Source organism: Bubalus kerabau, chromosome 15 (genome assembly GCF_029407905.1).
Source record: "Bubalus kerabau isolate K-KA32 ecotype Philippines breed swamp buffalo chromosome 15, PCC_UOA_SB_1v2, whole genome shotgun sequence".
Lineage (NCBI taxonomy): Eukaryota > Metazoa > Chordata > Mammalia > Artiodactyla > Bovidae > Bubalus > Bubalus kerabau.
In genome coordinates this window covers 40,221,811-40,243,761 of record NC_073638.1, presented here as the reverse complement: position 1 = coordinate 40,243,761, position 21,951 = coordinate 40,221,811, and the positions used below count along the sequence as shown (strand labels likewise).

Below are 21,951 nucleotides of genomic sequence, written 5' to 3'. Positions count from 1 at the left end.
AGGGAACAGGCCTGGAGAAGTGAGGTGCCTGACCCCAGGGCCCATGACTCCCTACGGTTGAAGGGATAAATCCAGAGCCCAGGGAGAGGCCAGAATGAGGCATCCTCGAGCAGTGCAAGAGGTGGGTGGGAAGGAAGGGGGAGAGAGAAAAATGTCCAAAAAAATACACAGGAGCCAATTCAGGAGAGAAGTCAGAGGAGGGTTGACCTGAGGATGGAAAAGGCCTGTGGCTCAAACGGAGCCTCAGCGTGGGGACCTCATGCATCCAGTCAGCAAAGACTTGTCAAGCGTGCACTCTGAGCCGGACGGCAAGCCCTTGAAGGAGGGACAGGAGGGAGGCATGGCAGAGACTTAGGAAAGACGTCAGTGCTCACTTTGCTTCCATTTATTCCAAGATCATCTCTGAAGGGAGGCAGATGTCCATGCCCGATTTTTCTAGGAAAGCAAGTGAGGTGACAGAAGGAGTGAGATGAAGGGGACGGTTTGCTCCTTTTAAAGGAGAGGCAGGAATCGGATGCAGGCTGCGTCACAGCTGTACGCTAACCCTGGTGCTTTCGTTTCTCAATCCGCCTCAGTGTGGAACACGGCTATGGGCTGCCGCATAACGCTGCGCTTCCTTCTTTCAGTGTCCGAGCTTCAGGAGGAAGGCATGAACGCCATCAACCTGCCCCTCAGCCCCATCCCCTTCGAGCTGGACCCTGAGGACACGATGCTGGGTAACGGGGTCTCTTGTTCTCTCTGGGTTAGCCTGATGCCTTCAGAGCCACCACCTCGCTGACTGCCTTTTCTTTTTAAAGAGGAGAATGAAGTGCGAACGATGGTGGATCCCAACTCACGCAGCGACCCCAAACTTCAGGAACTGATGAAGGTAAGAGGAAATTAGAAGGGGATTCAGGTGCCTCCAACTCCACAGGTGTCTCTAGACCAGTCACCCTGTGTAGGTGGCACCACTCGAGCCACTGCAGAGAGAACAGAAATCCACAGCAGTCCCTGGCCACAGGCAGCTTGCAGTCCAGAAGGTGGACATCTACAGGTTAACAGAGGTGGGACGTTACAGGTGCCCAAGGAATGGTATGGACCATAGGCACTGGAGAAGTTAGTGCAAAAAACTCACATTTGCCAGGATTTTCTCACTCACACAGCCCTTTCACTGCATTTCCCAAGGACCCGCAAAAGTACCCTCTGAAGTTGGATTTAGTATCCTCTCCATCTCTTTTACAGATGAGGACACTGAGTCTCAGAAAAGCCAGGTGATTGTTCATTTATAGTCATGGCATGAGTGGAGGAGATGAGATTCAAACAGAAATGATTAAGATGAAATAACATACTGTGCATAATGTACTTGGCACAGTGACTGACCAATGGTCACCCTCAAAAAATCTCTATTTCCTCCCCCTTCTGATTCCCTGTCCTGTGTCTGTCTTCTTCAGCTTCTCCAAGCTGCACTTAAAACAGGACCAAAAGGCACTGGGTGCAGAGTGATTCACTCAAAATGCAAAGCTGAATGTTCATTTTCCTGCTCAAAACCTGTGTGTAGCTTCCTATGAACTGCAGGTTGAAGCCCACAGTCCTGGGGGTGGTGTTTGGCATCTCCATGCTCCAGCTGCCTCTTTAACCTCAAATAATCCCTGCTTGGCAAGGGCACCACGGGGACAGCAGACCTGTTCATGGCGGCTCCCGGTGCGCACCTGCACACAGCTGCCCCGCACTCCCACCGCCAGGGCTTTGGCCATGCAGTCCCTCTGCCCAGGCACTCTACTTGCCCTTCAAAGCCAGGTCATGTCCTTCAGGAAGCCCTCTCTAAACCCCGGGGCTGTCACTCAGCCCCTCTGTGCCGCTGTGGTTCACGCATTTGCTTCTGTACTGTTGTCATCAAATGACGTTCCTACGACTCATATACGTCTCGGTCTCCTTCACTAAGTGGGGAGCTGCTCCCGGTTAAAGATTGTCCTTTTTTTTTCATCAGGGACAGTCTTTTTGTACCCTCAGGATCCAGCACAGAGTGATATATAGCAGATATTAATAAATGCTGGATGCGTAGATGGTTGGATGGATGAAGGAGAGAAGGAGGGAAGGGGGAGGGGAAGAGAGAGGAAGGAGGAAGGGAGGAAGCACGGAAGCTCCTGCCTTAGGCCAGTAGAACACTGTGCTTTGAAAGCCCGAGCCTCCACTCAAGGGTGGAAACCAAGCCCAGCTCCCACCTGTGTTGTAAAGACAATCTGCTTATGTGAAGTCAAAGACGTCAAAAGGTGATGCTCTGGGACCTCGCTGGCAGTCCAGTGGTTAAGACGCCACGCTTCCACTGCAAAGGGGTGTGGGTTCAATCCCTGGTCGGGAACTAAGATCCCACATACCACATGGCATGCCCCCCCCCACAAAAAAATGGGTGATATTCCGTTTAGGTGAAGTGGTCAAAAAGTCGGAACTGTAGTGCTTGCCTGAAGCTTGTGATCAGGAGAGGTGACTGAGCACAGAGACCAGAGGGACCTTCTTAGGGTGAGGGAACTATTCTGTATCTTGATTGCGGTTATGGTTACCCAACCGTGTACAGTGACCAAAAGTCATCACACTATATACCTAGAATTGGTTAATTTTATCATATATGAATGATACCTTCATAAATAAAGCAAGAGGTTGAAATTAAAAAGGCAGTGGCCTTGTGCAAGCTTCAGTTTCCTCACCTGAAAAGCAAAACTGATGCTATCTGCCTCTTGGGATGCCGTGTGGATTAACTGAGTGACTGGTCACCTGGAACGCCTCTGCTGGATGCCTGATGCACAGAGGCTAAGACACGGACCACAGAGGACACCGCGCAGCCCCACTGAGAGGAGGCCTGGCGCAGGGAGGACACCATGTGCTGTAGAGTGAGGTGGACAAGAGTCTGATTATTCCTGTCCCTGCCCACAGTTAGCTCTGGGACCTGGGGCTATGATTACTTCTGTGTTTGGTTTTACCTCCTGAACATAGGGGTGACAGTAACCACCTGGCCAGATGTCATAATGGGAGAGTGCTTTATTTATTAATACAATCTGCCCTTATTGGACATTTGGCCCTTGGTGTGTGTAATTCCTTTCTTTTTTTTCCCTGATATTGGTTTTGACTTTTGGCCACTCGGTATGGCATGTAGGATCTTAGTTCCCTGACCAGGGATCAAACCTGTGCCCCCTGCAGCGGAAGTGTGGAGTCCTAACTACTGGACCACCAGAGAGACCCTGTAATTCTTTTCTACCACCTAGTGTGGGAGGTGTCTTCAACTTCCATTATAGAGGTGGGGAGTCAGAGGTTCAGAGCAGACAACTAGCTTGCCGTAGATTCATAAATCACAGAGATATGCACACAGTGTTCATGGATGACAGAGGTACACACACACAAACACATACCAGTCCATGGATCCCAGAGATGCACAAATTATTTTAGTAGGTAAAGTGAGGGTTTCAACCCCGGTTTGCATGACTCCAAAGCCCATCCTCTCCTGGCTGCAAAGCCACACAGCCGAGCACTGCGTGAACGATCCTTGCCATTCGGGGAAGGGAAGGCAGGGCCAGAGGTATTAGCAGAGACACTGGAGGCACTGGCACTAGCAGAGCCTATACCTGCAGCTTAACAGGACTGTTGGGCTCACACTCACAGCTGCTGGCACACATACTCAGGGGTGTGGATAATTCTGCTCCGTTCAAAATCTGAAGTTCATTTAAATTTTCACTGTCCAGGATGAGAACACTGGTGTGTAAGGAAACACCCTATGACTCTTCTCTTATTCTCTCTCTCACTCTGCAGGTATTAATTGACTGGATTAACGATGTTTTGGTTGGAGAAAGAATCATTGTGAAAGACCTGGCTGAAGATTTATACGATGGCCAAGTCCTGCAGAAACTTTTTGGTAAGAGGAGAGTTGAATGTCGCAGTGGGTGTCTTTAAATCTAGTTCAGAGCTGTTCTCCAGTCACAACAGTTCACCGAATGGAATAGGGATGGGTGCCTTGGGCTAGCAGACCAGTGAGATGTACTCAGGATGTTTTACATGAATGCATTGCAAAGGGAGGCTTTGTGACCAGACAGGGTTGCTCCGCCTAGCAGCTGAGAATCACCAGCAGGGCAGTTGACAAGACTCCACTGCGCACTGAAAACATGCTTCACCCTCTCCAGAAAATTGTGCACCTGTGGCCTCTGTAGGTGTATTTACATGTGCGTGGAGTTGCGTGTGTGTGTTTGTATACCTCTGTCACCTGTACATATGTGTGTGTTTGCATGTATATATGCATACCTCTGCAATCTATGGCCAGGTATGTGTGTGTGCTCCTCTGTGTATCTCTCTCCGGTTGGTGCAAGTACGCAGGCGTGTGGCCCTGTGACACTTGGCTCCTGTGTGTCTCCGGGTGTCTCGCTTCCGGCAGCGTACGCATCCCTGCGGCAGTTTGCAGCTGTTCTGTGAACGTGTGAGGCTGTTGGGGAGGGAAAGGAGACTTCCGGGTGACATTAGTAGGGAGAGGACAGATTCATCGTGACTGGATTTGGACTCCTCCTCTCTGTCCCCCACTTTCTGTCCTCCTAACCGCTGCCCTAAGTTCTAGACTCTCATTCTTAGCTTCCCACTAGCGCCTCACACTGAGCGCATCCTCTTTCCTAAGGATGTTTCTTTCCTTCCAAGTGAATAAAACCCCTTCCTCCCTTCCCTGCCCCTCCATGGCTGTGGGGCAAGGGGTCTCCATGTCCCAATTTCTTGCTCAGAATTCTCTCCCGCATCCCCTCCTCCCTGCCTTTTCACTTGTCTGAACTGTTGAAACAATTTCCGAGCTCACCTCTTTGCCTCGCATCTCACCTGCCCCACCCCATTCCCCTTTGCAGAGGGAGGCTTTGTGACCAGATGGCGCTGCTGGTGGAGGAAACTTTTTTAATTGCAAGTCTCATTTTGTCAGTACTCGCTCTCCCCTACCTGTGGGACAAAGTCCAGACCTGTTAGCACAGCATCCAGAGCATCGCATCTGTCTTGTCAGCCTCACCTCCAGTCACTCACACGCGTGGCTCATGCCATGTAAAATGCTTAGACGCTCACCTAACACACAGTGAGTGCCCAGTCAGTGTCTTCTATCATTTCACTGGTAGTTTGTGAACACCACACCATATTAAGACATACACCAGGCATATTCACACCTCTTTTCTTCTGCCTCTGGGGCCTTTCTTCCTCCTTTATCCACTGAGGTAAACCATCATTGCTCATTCTTCCTATCTGTAGAGTCAACCAAACGTGCCTCCCCTCAGCACATAGTCACATTTGAAAGAAATAGTCGTGTGTTCTGTGTTCTCTCAGATATAGATACACACACGTATATAAAGCATTCATGCTTTTATTATATAGATAGACACACATGTACATAATATGCATGCCTTTGTTATATAGGTACACATACCTATATATAACATACATGCTTTTATGTTATAGATACAGAAGACATGTATACATAATATATATGCCTTTATTATTGTAAGACATTCCATTTTGTTTGTAGCTGTTTATGTAAATGTATGGGCTTCCCTGGTAGCTCAGCTGGTAAAGAATCTACCTGCATTGCAGGAGACCCTGGTTTGATTCCTGGGTCAGGAAGATCCCCTGGAGAAAGGATAGGATACCTACTCCAGTATTCTTGAGCTTCCCTGGTGGCTTAGATGGTAAAGAATCCACCTGCAATGTGGGAGACCTGGGTTCGATCCCTGGAATAGGAAGATCCCCTGGAGGAGGGCATGACAACCCACTCCAGTATTCTTGCCTGGAGATCCCCATGGACAGAGGAACCTGGTGGGCTACAGTCCATGGGGTCATAAAGAGTCAGGCACAACTGAGCGACTAAGCAAACACGTATAAGTGTATGTAGGCTTCTCAAGGGCAGGAGCCATGTCATATTCCTTTTTCCAGTCTTCTCCGGTAATAACACATTGCCCAGCACTTAATCAATGTATACTGAACAAATAAATGAATAATATAAAATCTAGTAATTTCTAGGAGGCTAAGCTCATTTGGTACTCAATCATCAATATTAATGAGTATTAATATTTAAAGGCTTGTAAATGCAACTGAACACAGAGGGGAATGTGTTTGGCACGTGCAGATGTGGAAACACCCTGAGCCTCACTGATGACCTCTCCTAGCATTTGTTGCTTTTAACTGCACCACCAAATTTCTAGTTGGGACCTGACACTGTCCAGAAGTGTTCTATGCTGGCCTTCGCAAGCAGAGGTGGGACATGGCTGTGGGGTAATGGAACACGGTCATGAAGCAGTGTCCCCTCTGGGAATGGTTACAAAACAGCCCAGCATCGTCCATGCTGCCCCGAGTCAGGCATCAAGTACAGTCAGGTTAGACTACCTCAGATCTCAAACTTCACGTTGAAAAGGTGATTAAAAACAGAGCTGATGCCTCTTTAGTTAACATAAGTGTGGGTCTAAGGCTAGACATACACATTCAGAAGCTACAGACAGCATGCCCACTGTAGAGAACTCGTTTGCAGTTTAAAATGTGCATCAGGAGCTCCTGGGAGGAGGCGGTCTGGAGATGGGGGTTTGGGGTGACCCCTCTGACCTTGAGGTCCCCTCTGGCTATTTTCCTTTCTTCGTGCCCAACCACATTTCTCAAAATAATGGTTGGCACTCCCTGGCCCTGCTTCCCCCCACTAAGCATGCCCTCCTGAGGCACGGGCTGGGTGCCACCACCGTGCCATCCGCACTTCCTTCCCACGTCGCCAGTGTCACCTGAGAGTCCCGCTTGCGTGGCGACACGTGACCCTACAGGCGTCTCACCTGCCTCCCCACCTGACGGTCTCTGTGGCCTCGCGCTGCCGTTCTCTTCCACCTCTGACACCCGCTTCTCAGCCGTCCTCCTCCTCTGTTCTTCTCTCCATAATGGTTGGGTTTCCTCCAGCTTCCATCCTTGGCCTCCTTCTCTTTTTCTTTCATACCTTCTTCCTGGGAGATTTTGTCTGTTCCTACAGTTTCACCCATCAACTACATGGTCATCAGCCTCAGATCTCTATCCTGGAATAGCTCTCTCTTTGAAGCTGTGAGTAAGGTTATCTCTTCCCTGCCTTTCCAGCCTGCCCACCTGCATCTCACATGGGCACCTGTAACCCGCCTGCCCCCAACTCTGCTTATCTTCCTCCTCCCCAAACCCATTTTGTTTTCTCTCTTGAGGAATGCTATTACGAGCCCAGATTAGAAATCTGGGGGTAATCCTGAATTGCTCCTTCTTCCTTCATATTCTGTTGGTCACAGTTCTAACAACTGTATTCCCATATATACGTGTCAAACCCATCTCATTTCTCAATCAGCTAGAACATGTGCAATGGCATCCCACTCCAGTACTCTTGCCTGGAAAATCCCATGGACGGAGGAGCCTGGTAGGCTGCAGTCCATGGGGTCGCACAGAGTCGGACACGACTGAGCACCTTCACTTTCACTTCTCACTTTCATGCATTGGAGAAGGAAATGGCAACCCACTCCAGTGTTCTTGCCTGGAGAATCCCAGGGATGGGGGAGCCTGGTGGGCTGCCATCTATGGGGTCGCACAGAGTTGGACACGACTGAAGCGACTTAGCAGCAGCAGCAGCAGCAGAACACGTGCAGCGTTTATAAAAGTGCCTGGCGCACTGCGCCCTGGGTCAGGGGTGGCTGTCACCAATATTTTCCAACCCCACTGCTGCCGCCTTAGCTCAGAGCCTCATCATTTGTCTTAACTTCTCTGGCTCCAAACTCCTTTTCTTACGTTAAGCTGTTTCCTGCCTTGGGAGCATTCTGAAGTTCTCCCAGATCTTCTTCATATTTCACGATTTGTTTTACCACTTAAACCCATAGCCCATTTGTCAGTGTTTCTTTAAAACTTTTTTATTTTGAAATAATTTTAATAGAGTTGCAGAGACAGCCAAGAAGTTTCCCGTCTCCCTTTACTCAGCTTCCTCTAATGTCAACATCTCACCAAGCAGACGGTAAGCATCAAAACTAAGAAATCAGTCTCAGGACAGTGCTTAACTGAATCGCAGAATTTATTTGGATTTCACCAGTTTTTACATTCATGTCTTTTCTTGGTTCTAGGAGGTAAACCCAGAATCCCCCATTACATTCAGTTGTCACATCTCCTATCTTTCATGACCTTGGTACTTTTGAGGAGGACTGGTTAGTTATTTTGCAGAATGGACCCCAATTTGGGTCTGCCTGGTGTGTTCTCATGATTAGAGTTGTGTGTTTGGGGAGGGGTAGCACAGAGCTGATGTGTCCTCAGCGCATCATTTCAGGGCAGACACGATGTTACCGTGACTGGTCACTTGTGACATTAACCTTGACCACTCAGTTAAAGTGGTGTTGGCCAGGCTTTCTTCACTATAAAGTTTTACTACTTTTCTCTTTGTTATTAACTTATATGCAAGGAAATACTTTAAGACTTTGAAAATATCTTGTTTTTTCTTACACTTGTCCCACTAACTATAATCAGTGGAGCATGTCTGCTGGTTATTGCTGTGGTGGTCTAGTGGAGGTTTTCTATTTTCCTATTCTCCCATGCCTTCTACATTTATTAATTCAAAGTCTTCTGTAAGGATAAGACTTACATGTGTATACAGTATTTATTTATATTAGTATGGATACAAGGATACTTACTTTATAATCATTCGGTTCAGTTCAGTTCAGTCGCTTAGTCATGTCCAACTCTGCAACCCCATAAACCACAGCACGCCAGGCCTCCCTGTCCCTCAGTAGCTCCTGGAGTCTACCCAAACTCATGTCCATTGAGTCAGTGATGCCATCCAACTATCTCATCCTCTGTTGTCCCCTTCTCCTCCTGCCCTCAATCTTTCCCAGCATCAGTGTCTTTCCAATGAGTCAGCTCTTTGCATCATGTGGCCAAAGTATTGGAGTTTCAACTTCAACATCAGTCCTTCCAAAGAACACCCAGGACTGATCTCCTTTAGAATGGACTGGTTGGAGCTCCTCACAGTCCAGGGGACTCTCAAGAGTCTTTTCCAACACCACAGTCCAAAAGCATCAATTCTTCTGCACTCAGCTTTCTTTACAGTCCAACTCTTACATCCATACATGGCCACTGGAAAAACCATAGCCTTGACTAAATGGACATTTGTTGGCAAAGTTATGTCTCTGCTTTTTAATATGTTGTCTAGGTTGGTCATAACTTTCCTTCCAAGGAATAAGCGCCTTTTAATTTCATGGCTGCAGTCGCCACCTGCAGTGATTTTGGAGCCCCCAAAAATAAAGTCTTTCACTCTTTCCACTGTTTCCCCATCTATTTGCCATTAAATGATGGGACTGGATGCCATGATCTTAGTTCTGAATGTTGAGCTTTAAGCCAGCCTTTTCACTCTCCTCTTTCACTTTCATCAAGAGGCTCTTTAGTTCTTCTTCACTTTCTGCCATACGGGTGGTGTCATCTGCATATCTGAGGTTATTGATATTTCTCCTGGCAATCTTGATTCCAGCTTGTGTTTCTTCCAGCCCAGCGTTTCTCATGATGTACTCTGCATATAAGTTAAATAAGCAGGGTGACAATATACAACCTTGACGTACTCCTTTTCCTATTTGGAACCAGTCTGTTGTTCCATGTCCAGTTCTAACTGTTGCTTCCTGACCTGCATACAGATTTCTCAAGAGGCAGGTCAGGTGGTCTGGTATTTCCATCTCTTTCAGAATTTTCCACAGTTTGTTGTGATCCACACAGTCAAAGGCTTTGGCATAGTCAATAAAGCAGAAATAGATGTTTTTCTGGAACTCTCTTGCTTTTTCCTTGATCCAGCAGATGTTGACAATTTGATCTCTGGTTCCTCTGCCTTTTCTGAAACCAGCTTGAACATCAGGAAGTTCACAGTTCATGTATTGCTGAAGCCTGGGTTGGAGAATTTTGAGCATTACTTTACTAGCGTATGAGATGAGTGCAATTGTGCGGTAGTTTGAGCATTCTTTGGCATTGCCTTTCTTTGGGATTGGAATGAAAACTGACCTTTTCCAGTGCTGTGGCCACTGCTGAGTTTTCCAAATTTGCTGGCATATTGAGTGCAGCACTTTCACAGCATCATCTTTGAGGATTTGAAATAGCTCAACTGGAATGCCATCACCTCCACTAGCTTTGTTTGTAGTGATGCTTTCTAAGGCCCACTTGACTTCACATTCCAGGATGTCTGGCTCTAGGTAGTGATCACACCATTGTGATTATCTGGGTCATGAAGATCTTTTTTGTACAGTTCTTCTGTGTATTCTTGCTATGTCTTCTTAATATCTTCTGCTTCTGTTAGGTCCATACCATTTCTTATAATCATTGCAAACATTATAATCATTATTGTCATTATTCTTGGTTTGTTCATATACTTCTAGCTTTGAGCACCAGGAGCTCTTTCAGGTTGGCTCCAAGTACCTCCTGTACATACTGCCCTTTACTTATTTTTTTTTTTTTTTCTGAGCGTTTTCTTACTTTCTAATATCATAAGATGCTCCAGGCTCATCTTATATTTCACTTTTACTCTGACCCTAGAATCAACTACTTCTCCAAGGAGGCCCAGTTTCTTGAATTTGAGAATGGTGTTTAGAAGTCGATATCAGGGTATATGCCTTAGTGTTTTGAAATTGCTCTTTGTTGCTCAAATAAACGTCCATGTTTAAGGACGGTACTATTACCTGGTGGTACCACAGTGAATCAGGCATGATCATTTCCATAAATTTAGCTTAAAATTGTACTGGGGCTGGGCATGGAGAGCAGGAGGGAACTGAGTTTGGGATTAATAAACCAACTATGAAATACTGGCACTTAGAAAAAATAAAATGGCATAGGGGCCTCCAGGAGGCCAGATATGCCAAGTCACATCTTGGGAGCAGGATACAGATCTGGAATCTGGGAATCCATGCTGATGATATCGTGCAGCAAGGGCTCAACTCAGAAATGAGCAAGATGCCAAGGCAGAGATCTCTGGACCAACAGGTGTGTGTATGTGTGTGTTGTGTGTTGTTTGTTATTGTTATGGTGAAATTCTGAATAGGTGAGCATCCCTGACAGGGATCTCTGGACCAACAGGGGTTGTGTGTGTGTGTGTGTGTGTGTGTGATTGTTGTGGTGAAGTTCTGAATAGGTGAGCATCCCTGACAGACAGGGATCTCTGGACCAACAGGTGTGTGTGCATTTGTGTGTGTGTATCATTGCTGTGAAGTTCTGAATAGGTGATCATCCCTGCGGTGACAGGTAGACCATCTGGCTGGGTGCTCTCTGATCATGAGCTCTGAGAGGGCAGCAGCATACCCGGTGCTCCTCTGTGTGGCCAGATGCCACTTGCTCAGCATTAGTGTCTGGTCTGCTTTCTGAGTCCCTAGGCATACCTGGGAAATTCTTCTGGCACAGCCTTCTGCAAGTCCTTCTTTCCAAGCTGCCTAACCCAGCTGCCCATTTCTGCCTCTGTCGTCTGCACCTTCCCTCTTGTCCTGGCAACAGAGCTGACAAAGTTTTCCTGAAAGGAGATGCTGAAACAAGGACGTAGGTGGAAGAAGTTTATGTGAGGGGTAATCTTAGAAAATACAAGTAATGAAGTGGAGAATGTAAGAGAGGAAGAGAGAAACAGCACTAAGTGTGCAGTGATAAGGATGACAGCTCTCTTTGCAGCCAAGGCTCAGTGCTGGGGGGTCCCTCTGAGAAACCAGGTGACACCACCCGTCAAAATCAGGCAAGGGAGCAGGGGCATTTATCCTAAGGCTCCCATCACTGTGCGGATGAGGACTGTGTGGGAATTAAGAACCCCTGGAATGTACTCCTGGTAGAGAAGGAGAGAGCTTCAGAGCTGGAGACAGGAACCATCAGCATGCTGAGAGCTGCCTGCAGTGGCAGGTGAACGCAGGGAGCTCTGGAAAGAGGTATCAGCATCATCTAGGGAGACCAGAGGGTGCAGCTTCTGCTGTAAGACTGCGCCTCCCGACGCCGGCCACTTCTCTGTACCGTTGCTGTAGCCACCTGGGAAAAAGCAGCTGCTGGCCGCTCTGGCCGCTCTTCGTGGTACCCACCCCCGTGCTCTCACAGCAGTGGCTCCAGCCCTTTCCACACCTCAGAACAAAAACTTCCCACCCCACCCCCAAATGAAGAAGTTTCTCCCTACCCTGTGCAGAAATTCACCTCATCTTTTATCCCAGGATTAACCTCTTCTCGGCTGCACAGGCAGCACTAGTGGTAAGGAACCCGCCGGCCAGTGCAGGAGACGCCAGAGACGTGGGTTTGATTCCTGGGTCAGGAAGATCCCCTGGAGTAGGAAATGGCAACCCACTCTAGTTTTCTTGCATGGAGAATTCTGTGGACATAGGAGCCTGGCGGCCTACAGTCCACGGGGTCCCAGAGAGTCTGACACGACTGAGCACGCACACAAAGACTCTTCAGGTTAACTGATAGATGTAACATCCTCAGTTCCCCTGGGTGTACTCTTACCCCAATGCACCAATGGCAGAGTCTCAGAACTGCCCAAAGGTGGGATAGCTTTCCCAGCGTCTCAGTATGCAGGTGCATCCATGGACACCTTGCTATATTTGCATTCCCAACACCGAGGCAGTAGATGTGACTGAGTGAGGCAGGAGGCGAAGGATTCAAGGGAAATGCTTACCCCAGATCATCATTTCACTTGACTATGGGCTGCTACCTGTTTCTTATTGGGGTTTTCTGACTTGGGACAGCTCTGCCAGTTTCCCTATGGCTTGTTTGATTCCCCTGATCCCTATCTATGAACATGTGTGTGTAACTGGGAACAGAAAAAGCCTATTCTGAGAGATGCAAGCCACAAGGCTCTCCCTTCTGGTTTTCACAATTGCTTAGGACTGAAACAGGATATCTTCTTGAAGCATGAGACCAGGAGGGTTTTTAGTTTTGTGTTGGGTGTCTGTGTGTGTGTCCTTGATGAATTAACATTCATCAAGCAATAGCCATTTGATTTGCTATGTGCTGCTGCTGAGTGTAGGGCTTTAGAGGCAAGTGCATCACAGCGCCGCCTTCAGAAACTCATGGCCTGGCACTATGAAGGGCTGTGGGCTATCAAGTTGAAGATTTAGAAAGGCATCCTGAAAGAGGGGACGTTTTGAATCAGGCCTTCTGGAAGGGCAGAATTTCAGCCAGATGAAGGAGGAGAAGAACATTCTAGTAAGAAATGTTGCTGGTAAGCCCCTGTAGATTTCGGCGTGAGTGAAGAGAGAGTGTCAAAGAGAAAGGAGCACATCCAGTGACCATCAGGATTGGTTGGGTGGGGTATGTGGCGAACATAGAAGACGGGACCCAGCACCCAGACCTTGGTTTCTGACACTGGTCTCCAATAAGAGAAACCAGGGCCTCTGGAGTATTGGCGACTCTGAGACTGGAGCTGGGCATACCAATGAGCCTGCAGCATCTTGCAGTGCAGAAAGAGGCATAAGGAAAAATATGCACATATATATGTGGCAGCGTGCTGCCAGTGTTTAGGGCCCATGCGAAAGAGTTCCCAATGGCTAAACTCGAGCAAGAAAATGAGTGACAATAATGTTGGATTATAACCCAAAGGCTAAAATAATATCCTTAAGTTCATATTGATATCAGTAAATAGCTGAATAAATAATGAAGGAGAAGAGACAAATCTTCTTTACAGAATAATTCCAAATAAGTTATTAATTTATAACTCCTTCAAGGAAGTAGAAGTTAACTCCCCACCCTTGAAATGGACTGAATTTAGTGACTGGCTTCCAGTGATCAGGGTATGGAGGAACCTCATGCAGACACTACTTTGGCCAAATCAAGGTTGCATCTCCAGTGATAACTCCCATCCATAGCATGAACCCTTGATAGGAGGCAATGAAAGGGCACTTCACCTCTGTGGTCTTCCTCTCCCAAATCTCCAGTCTAACTATGAGAAAAACAGAAAAAAAAAAAAAAAAACACAGGATCCCTCAAAACTGTCAAGGTTTTGAAGAAACAGGTATCTCTGGGGGGAAAAAAAAAAATGATCCTAGAAGACAGGAGTCTAGGCAGGTAATGAGGAGGTGTGAACAGAACAAGATGTTAGGGAAAACTAGTGAAACCCAAATAAATATGGAGTTTAGTTAATAGTCATGTACCCGCGTCAGTTCATCCGTTGTGACAAATGTACCATAGTAGTGTAAACTAGGTTAAAGACAGGCGAACCTGGATTTAGGATGTAGGAACTACCTGAACTGTCATTTCAGCTTTTCTATAAATCTATAAACCATTCTAAAATGAGAAATTTGTTCAAAGAAACATGAGCCTGCCTCATAGAAGACCTTTGCACTAAGAATTTTAGACTATATTCAGTGGGCAGTGGTCACTGTTGGTGGCTTCTGAGCAAAATGGCACCATCAGAAATAGGAGCCACAGGAGGATTGCTTAGAGGCAGTAGAAGAAACTCCAGCAAAGCATCTTTTTACAAGATAATGATGGTGTCAAACTACAGGAGTGGCAGTAGGTAAGGAAAAGCTTCAAGAGAACCTGTTGTTTTTCAGTCGCTAAGTCCTGTCTAATACTTTGCAACCCCGTGAACTGCAGCACACCAGACTCCCCTGTCCTTCACTATCTCCCTGAGTTTGCTCAAACACATGTGCACCGAATCAGTGATGTCATCCAACCGTCTCATCCTCTGTTGCCCCCTTCTCTTACCCTCAATCTTTTCTAGCATCAGGGTCTTTTCCAATGAGTTGGCTCTTCCCATCAGGTGGCCAAAGTATTAGAGCTTCAGTTTTAGCTGAAGTCTTTCCAGTCCTTCCAATGAATATTCAGGCTTGATTTCCTTTAGGATTGACAAGTATGACAATCTTCTCCCACAACAATTCGAAGCATCAATTCTTTAGCACTCAGCCTTCTTTATGGTCCAACTCTCAGATCTATACATGACTACTGGAAAAACCATCGCTTTGACCATATGGACCTTTGTCAGCAAAGTGGTCTCTGCTTTTTAATATGCTGTCTAGGTTTGTCATATCTTTTCTTCCAAGGAGCAAGCTTCTTTTAATTTTGTGGCTGCAGTCACTGTCTACATTGATTTTGGAGCCCAAGAAAATAAAATCTGTCACTGTTTCCACTGTATCCCCATCTATTTGCCATGGAGTGATGGGATGCCATGATCTTAGTTTTCTGAATGTTGAGTTTTAAGCCAGCTTTTTCACTCTCCTCTTCCACCTTCATCAGTTCAGTTCAGTTCAGTCGCTCAGTCGCATCCAACTCTTTGCGACCCCATGGACTGCAGCATGCCAGGCCTCCCTGTCCATCGCCAACTCCCAGAGTTTACTCAAACTCATGTCCATTGAGTCAATGATGCCATCCAACCATCTCGTCCTCTGTCGTCCCCTTCTCCTTCCACCTTCAATCTTTCCCAACATCAGGGTCTTTTCAAATGAGGCAGTTCTTCGAATCAGGTGGCCAAAGTACTGGAGTTTCAGCTTCAGCATCAGTCCTTCCAATGAATATTCAGGACTGATTTCCTTTAGGATCAACTGGTTGGATCTCCTTGCTGTCCAAGGGACTCTCAAGAGTGTTCTCCAGTGCCACAATTCAAAAGCATCAATTCTTCAGTGCTCAGCTTTCTTCACAGTCCAACTCTCACATCCATACATGACTACAGGAAAAACCATAGCTTTGACTAGGTGGACCTTTGTTGGCAAAGTAATGTCTCTGCTTTTTAATATGTTGTCTAGGTTGGTCATAACTTTTCTTCCAAGAAACAAGTATCTTTTAATTTCATGGCTGCAGTCACCATCTGCAGGGATTTGGGGAGCCCAAGAAAATAAAGTCTGTCACTGTTACCACTGTTTCCCCATCTATTTGCCATGAAGTGATGGGACCAGATGCCATGATCTTAGTTTTCTAAATGAGTTTTAAGCCAAGTTTTTCACTCTCCTCTTTCACCTTCATCAGGAGGCTTTCTAATTCCTCTTTACTTTCTGCCTTTAAAGTATATCATCTGCATATCTGAAGTTGTTGATATTTCTCCCAGCAATCTTGATTACAGCTTATGAGTCACCCAGCCCAGCATTTCACATGATGTACTCAGTGGGTAAAGAATCTGCCTGCAATGCAGGAGATGCAGGTTTGATCCCTGGGTTGAGAAGATCCCCTGTAGAAGGAAATGGCAACCCATTCCAGTATTCTTGCCTGGAAAATCCCATGGACAGAGGAGCCTGGAAGGCTACAGTCCTTGGGGTTGCAAGAGTCAGACATGACTTAGTGACTAAACCACCACCACCACTCTGCATATAAGTTAAATAAACAGGATGACAACATACAGCCTTGACATAGTCTTTTCTCAACTTTGAACCAGTCCATTGCTCCATGTCCAGTTCTAACTGTTGCTTCTTGGTCTTCATACGGTTTTCTCAGGAGGCAGGTAGTATGGTCTGGTATTCCCATCTCCTAAGAGAACCTAGTGATGTGTAGAATGAGCAGCTGAATGTAGAGTAGGCTGACTCTACCTTGTTGTTGTTCAGTCACTAAGTCATGTCCACCTTTTTGCAACCCCTTGAACTGCAGCACACCAGGCTCCCCTGTCCTCCACTGTCTCCCAGAGTTTGCTCAAATTCATGTCCATTGAGTCGACCATGCTATACTCTAAATGGTGAGTATTAAATAGGGTTGATTCCATGAGTCCCAGGAGGAACAGCATCTTGAAGGGTTTGGTCATATTGGTTTTGAGAATCTCTTCCCCACACCCAAAAAAGTACTTAGGCTGAAGTAGTAGCTATGCTACAATTGAAAGAGTAATGAAAAGCAAGATAGATCGGAGTTCCAATCCTGGTTCTGCCACGAAAACATTCCTCTGCAACTCGGGTCACTTTTCTATAAAACCAGGAAGATGACCTGTACAGCTTTACAGTAGAGCTGTTCAAAGAGTACCCACTAACCACATGTAGTTATTAAAAGAAATTAAAAATTCATTTACCTAGTCACACCAACTCCATTTCAAATGCTCCCTTGCCAAATATGTCTAGTGGCTACCATACTGAATAGTGCAGAAATGAGCATTTCCATCAAGAAATTTCTTTTGGATAGCACTGCCCTGGCTGTTGCTATGATAGTCATTGATTCTAAGATGATTGAAGATAATGTATACTGCTATTCTTAAATTGGAGGGGACATTTTCTGGTCTCTGAAAAACTCAAAAGCTGGGTGAAAGTCTTTTTATTCTTATTCTTTTGTTTATAAGCAGTAGAGAAGCTCTCCAGAGTGTCTCACTAAGTAAAAAAAATAGCATGGTGCCGAAGTGCTGTGTCAGTGTGCCTGTGCATTGAGACGCATCTAATATTTGAGTGCATAGAGAGTATCTCTGGTGAGTCACAAAAACTCTCCATAGCGTGGAACTGGGGAATCTGGGACAGCAGAGGGAAGAGGGGACTTAATTTTCACAGCCTGAATTTTGTCGGTGTTTGTATGTTCTCAATTTTAAAGTACACATATAAATTTCAATAGCAAAACTAAATCTCTCAGTAGATGTCAAATAATAATACGTCATACATTTCAACAGCTCTCCCAAGTGTAACAGGAAGAGAAGGAAACTACCTAAATATGATAAAGACCATTTATACAAAACTTAACAGTGAACACATTAAATAGTGAAATATCAAAGGCACGACATTGGGAACAAGTCAGAGAGGGTAGCTATCACCACCATTATAAGTGTTTTGGATATGCAAGCTAATGTAATAAGATAAGGAAATAGGTTTGCAGGCTGAACATTGTGGCTCACTAAATGTTGAAGCAAATCTTCTTGGCCTGCATACTTTAATATAAACCTTAAAAAACACATATTTTTTTGTATTGTATGGCTTAACTGGAAAGGAATGAAATCCTACTGATGCCAAGAACAACAAGGAAGTGTAAATCCAGTAAAATAAGTGTTAATTTCTAAACAGTAATTAGCCTGAGGTTTAATGGCTCACACAGGGTCAAGAGAGAAAGCCTGAAAGGAAGGGGAATTGGATCAGATGCTCCTGAGTATACACCAGGGTCTCTGAAGTGTAACACTTTCAGTGGGTGAAATAGAAAATCTTGTCCCACAGAGAGGGTAAGTAAGGATAAATGTCTATCTCAGCCTTGGATGTGAATAGGACACAAGAAAGAAGTCTGCACTGATAATTCCTTATCATCAAATGTCTGTACTCACACACATTTTGGACTAGAATTCACAGTACTTATGTGGTTTTAAATGGCCCAAGCTGAAAATGTAGTTAAAACCTGTTCCAAGTTTTTAGTGCTTCCCAAGGCAGGAGCAAACATATGCCTCTTTAAAAGGATGAACCTTAAACCCAGGCTACAAAAAATTCCCAGAGATAAAATTCCAAGGTAAATGAGCTCAAGATCAGAAATCACCAAACACATGAAAGTAAGCCAGTATGACAGCATCAGCCAAAACAATAAAGTACAGCTTCATCCCACAAATGCTAGAGATACGAGCAATTGCTCAGTTATGGAATATAAAATACATTTAATATGTCAGAAGTTTTAACACTATTGAAAGGATGATAAAAGCACAAGTAACTATCAAAATTGGACAAGCAAACTATGAGAGAAAACTAAATAGAACTTCTAGAAATGGGAAAAAATGGAATAATGTAATTAGAAACTTCAGTGGATTAGACACAGCTGATTAGGAATTGATGAGCTGGAATATGGCACTGAAGAAATTACCCAGAATGCAATGTGAGAAAGACAATGGAGTGGAAAATGAGAATTAAAAACAGAGATTAAGAAAATCCAACACATGGCTAATTGGAATTCTATCAGGAGAAAACAAAGAGAATGGTGTATAGATAATAATTAAAGACACAGTGAATTAAAAATTTCAGAACTGATGGAAGATATGAAGTCTAGATTCAGGAATCTTAGAGTATCTCAAACATGACAAATAATCAGAAGTCTTCATAATGAAACCTAAGACACTGAAGGCAAAGAAAAGATCAAAAGCAAAGAGAAAAAAAGAGATTACCTATAACAACAGACTGAAAGCTGTCTTTTATCAGGAACAATAAAATCCCAAGGCTATTGGAATGAAAATTTCAAAGTGCAGAAAAATATTGTTAACTTACAAGTTTATATCCAGAAAAAAAAGAAAAAACTTTTAAAAATGGGAAGAAAATTAAGGCATTTTAAACAAACATGAAGTGAGAGGGTTTACTACCAACAGACCCTCACTAAAAGGAATTTCTAGAGTATTCTCCACAAAGAAGGAAAATGAACCCCCAGAAAAGATATGAAATGCAACAAAAAATGAAGATATAGTAGAATCAGAATCCCAGACAACTATAGCACCTAAGTCAGGAGTGGTGATTAGTTAGTGTGCTGAGGTCCTTGTATTATTTAGTACGTGGATAAAGAGACTAATTAGCACAAGACTGTAAGTTAAACACACATGCTAAAACTTCTAAGGAAACCACTAAAATAATAAGACAGAGTATATAGCCTCCCTACTTTTAATAAGGAGAAAATGAGAGGGAATAGAAGCCTTAATCTAAGAGACGACAAGGATGAAAGTGGGACATAAAGAATCAGAAAAATAGAGTAACAGGAAGTTCAAAATAAGCTGATACAAGTGAATCCAAGTATATTTGTAAACCCAATCAATGTAAATTGGCTTTATGCTTTTAAAAGATTGTCACACTAGATAACAAAAAATCTTTCTATATGCTGTTTACTAGACATAGTCTTTAATATATGAGGATACAGAAGGGTTGAAAGAAAAAATGGAACTAATCGTATCTACTAGACAATACTAATTAAAAGAAAGCTGGGGTAACTATTTTAATATGAAGTAGACTAAGGAGAAAAACATTGCTGTGGAGAGTCTCTACATTATTAATGAGACTAACATTACTAGGAAATAAGGACATTTTGAATTTCCCTGGTGGATCAGATGGTAAAGCATCTGCCTACAATGTGGGAGACCCAGTTTCGATCCCTGGGTTGGGAAGATCCTCTGGAGAAGGAAATGGCACCCCACTCCAGTACTCTTGCCTGGAAAATCCCATGGACAGAGGAGCATTGTAGGCTACAGTCCATGGGGTCGCTAAGAGTCGGACACGACTCAGTGACTGCACTTTCACTTTCAAGGACATTTTAAAACTAAAACACTTCTATGCATTAAATGTTACTATATAAAAATTTTAAATGTCGGTCAGAATTACGAGAACTTGACAAATCTACCATTAACATATTTCTTTTAATAACACATTAAGAAAAAGTTCATAAAACTAGAGAAGAGCTAGACAATCTAAATGACCAGCAACACCTCCAAATGAGTATTCTCATTCTTTTCAACTGCATGGAACACTTACAAATTTTGACTATGTCCATAAAGCCTCAACAAGCTATACAGACCAAATTCTTTGACCATGATACAATAAAAAAAACTTTTTTAAACTAGCCCTCTCCACGTTTTTGGAAACTAAAATATAATAACTTAGGAATTGTTCATATTGGAAGGAGTAGTTTATGTATTCTAATTCTTTGAAGGGTGGTTACATGTATATAGTATGATATACGTGGCGACTGTGTTTGTTAGAATATCTAACAATTCTAACAATTCTGAATGACAACCATTCAGAATACTTGAGTTTATTCTGCCCTGTTTTGATATTTGAGAACTTTTTGAATACTGTTTCATTGTTTCTATAAATAACCTCTGCAAAAGCCTATTTGGATGCTAACTTCAAAAACAACTGAAAGATTTACAATATAATCCTACCTGAGAAAATTTTCTAAATAGCATCCTATTTCAAAATCATGTCTACTACTTTACAACAAGTTAAACTAATGATGAACAATTTTCAGAACTATAATAACATGAGAGAAACAATTTCCTGGAAGAATAAGAATTCGGTAATGGAAATTTTCATAGAACTAGCTGAAATTAGCTGAATAAAGGGGAAAAAAAACTAAAGACTTTAAAAAGAAATGATCTATAAATTCTTAGTAACACTGAATGAAGTTATTTAACTGTAGGACTATTTGACTAGATCTCTTAAATTTTAAGGGTTGAATATTTTTAAAATAATATGAAGGGTAGAAACAATAGAAGAGACTCTCAAAGAAATCTATCTTAAAATGTCATAAAATTGAAATAAGTGACATAAGCTTACAAAATAGGGACAGTAATGTTTTATGTTATTTGTGTGCCTAGAGAATACTGAAAACTCAAAGAATAATAAAGGAATTTGATAAGATGACTGTATTTAAGAAGAAAATTTATAAGACAATAACTTCTATTTTTACCAGTAATAATCAGTTGGTAATACAGATATACATACACACACACACAGGATGTTTACTGCAACTTTATTACAAATGGGGAAAAAGTGGAATATAACCTGACTGTGTATCTACAGGGGAATGATAAAAATTCATTCAGGCTTTTCCATAACCCATTTTCTACTAGGCAATTTTGTCTTCAAAGAATTACTCAAGAGGCATTTGACTTGGATAAGCTATAACTACTGAAAAGTAAGATAATGTAAGCTATATGGGGACCACTGATGTATGGTGAAGTTTCATTAGTTTGTATGGCATGCCTAAAAAATGAGGAGAAAAGACATTTTAAACATGCTTCAGAAAGTCCTGTCAGTCCTCCAGTGAGTTGTGGAGAATGGATTAGGTGAATCCAACAGCAACGTAGATAGCATATTGAAAAGCAGAGACATTACTTTGCCAACAAAGGTCCGTCTAGTCAAGGCTATGGTTTCTCCAGTGGTCATGTATGAATGTGAGAGTTGGACTGTGAAGAAAGCCGAGCACCAAAGAATTGATGCTTTTGAACTGTGGTGTTGGAGAAGACTCTTGAGAGTCCCTTGGACTGCAAGGAGATCCAACCAGTCCGTTCTGAAGGAGATCAGCCCTGGGATTTCTTTGGAAGGAATGATGCTAAAGCTGAAGCTCCAGTACTTTGGCCACCTCATGCGAAGAGTTGACTCATTGGAAAAG

General features: G+C 43.9%; 1 protein-coding gene across 6 annotated transcripts in view; it reads left to right on the top strand.

Annotated features, from left to right (window-relative positions):
* PARVA (parvin alpha) overlaps positions 1 to 21,951 on the top strand; it is a 181,290-nt gene that overhangs the window by 107,968 nt on the left and 51,371 nt on the right. For all 6 annotated transcript variants that reach the window (XM_055548607.1, XM_055548602.1, XM_055548606.1 and 3 more), the window contains 3 exons: positions 627 to 716; positions 798 to 868; positions 3,778 to 3,880. In XM_055548607.1, coding sequence (XP_055404582.1) covers positions 627 to 716; positions 798 to 868; positions 3,778 to 3,880 — 264 coding nt within the window. The remainder of the gene's footprint in view (positions 1 to 626; positions 717 to 797; positions 869 to 3,777; positions 3,881 to 21,951) is intronic.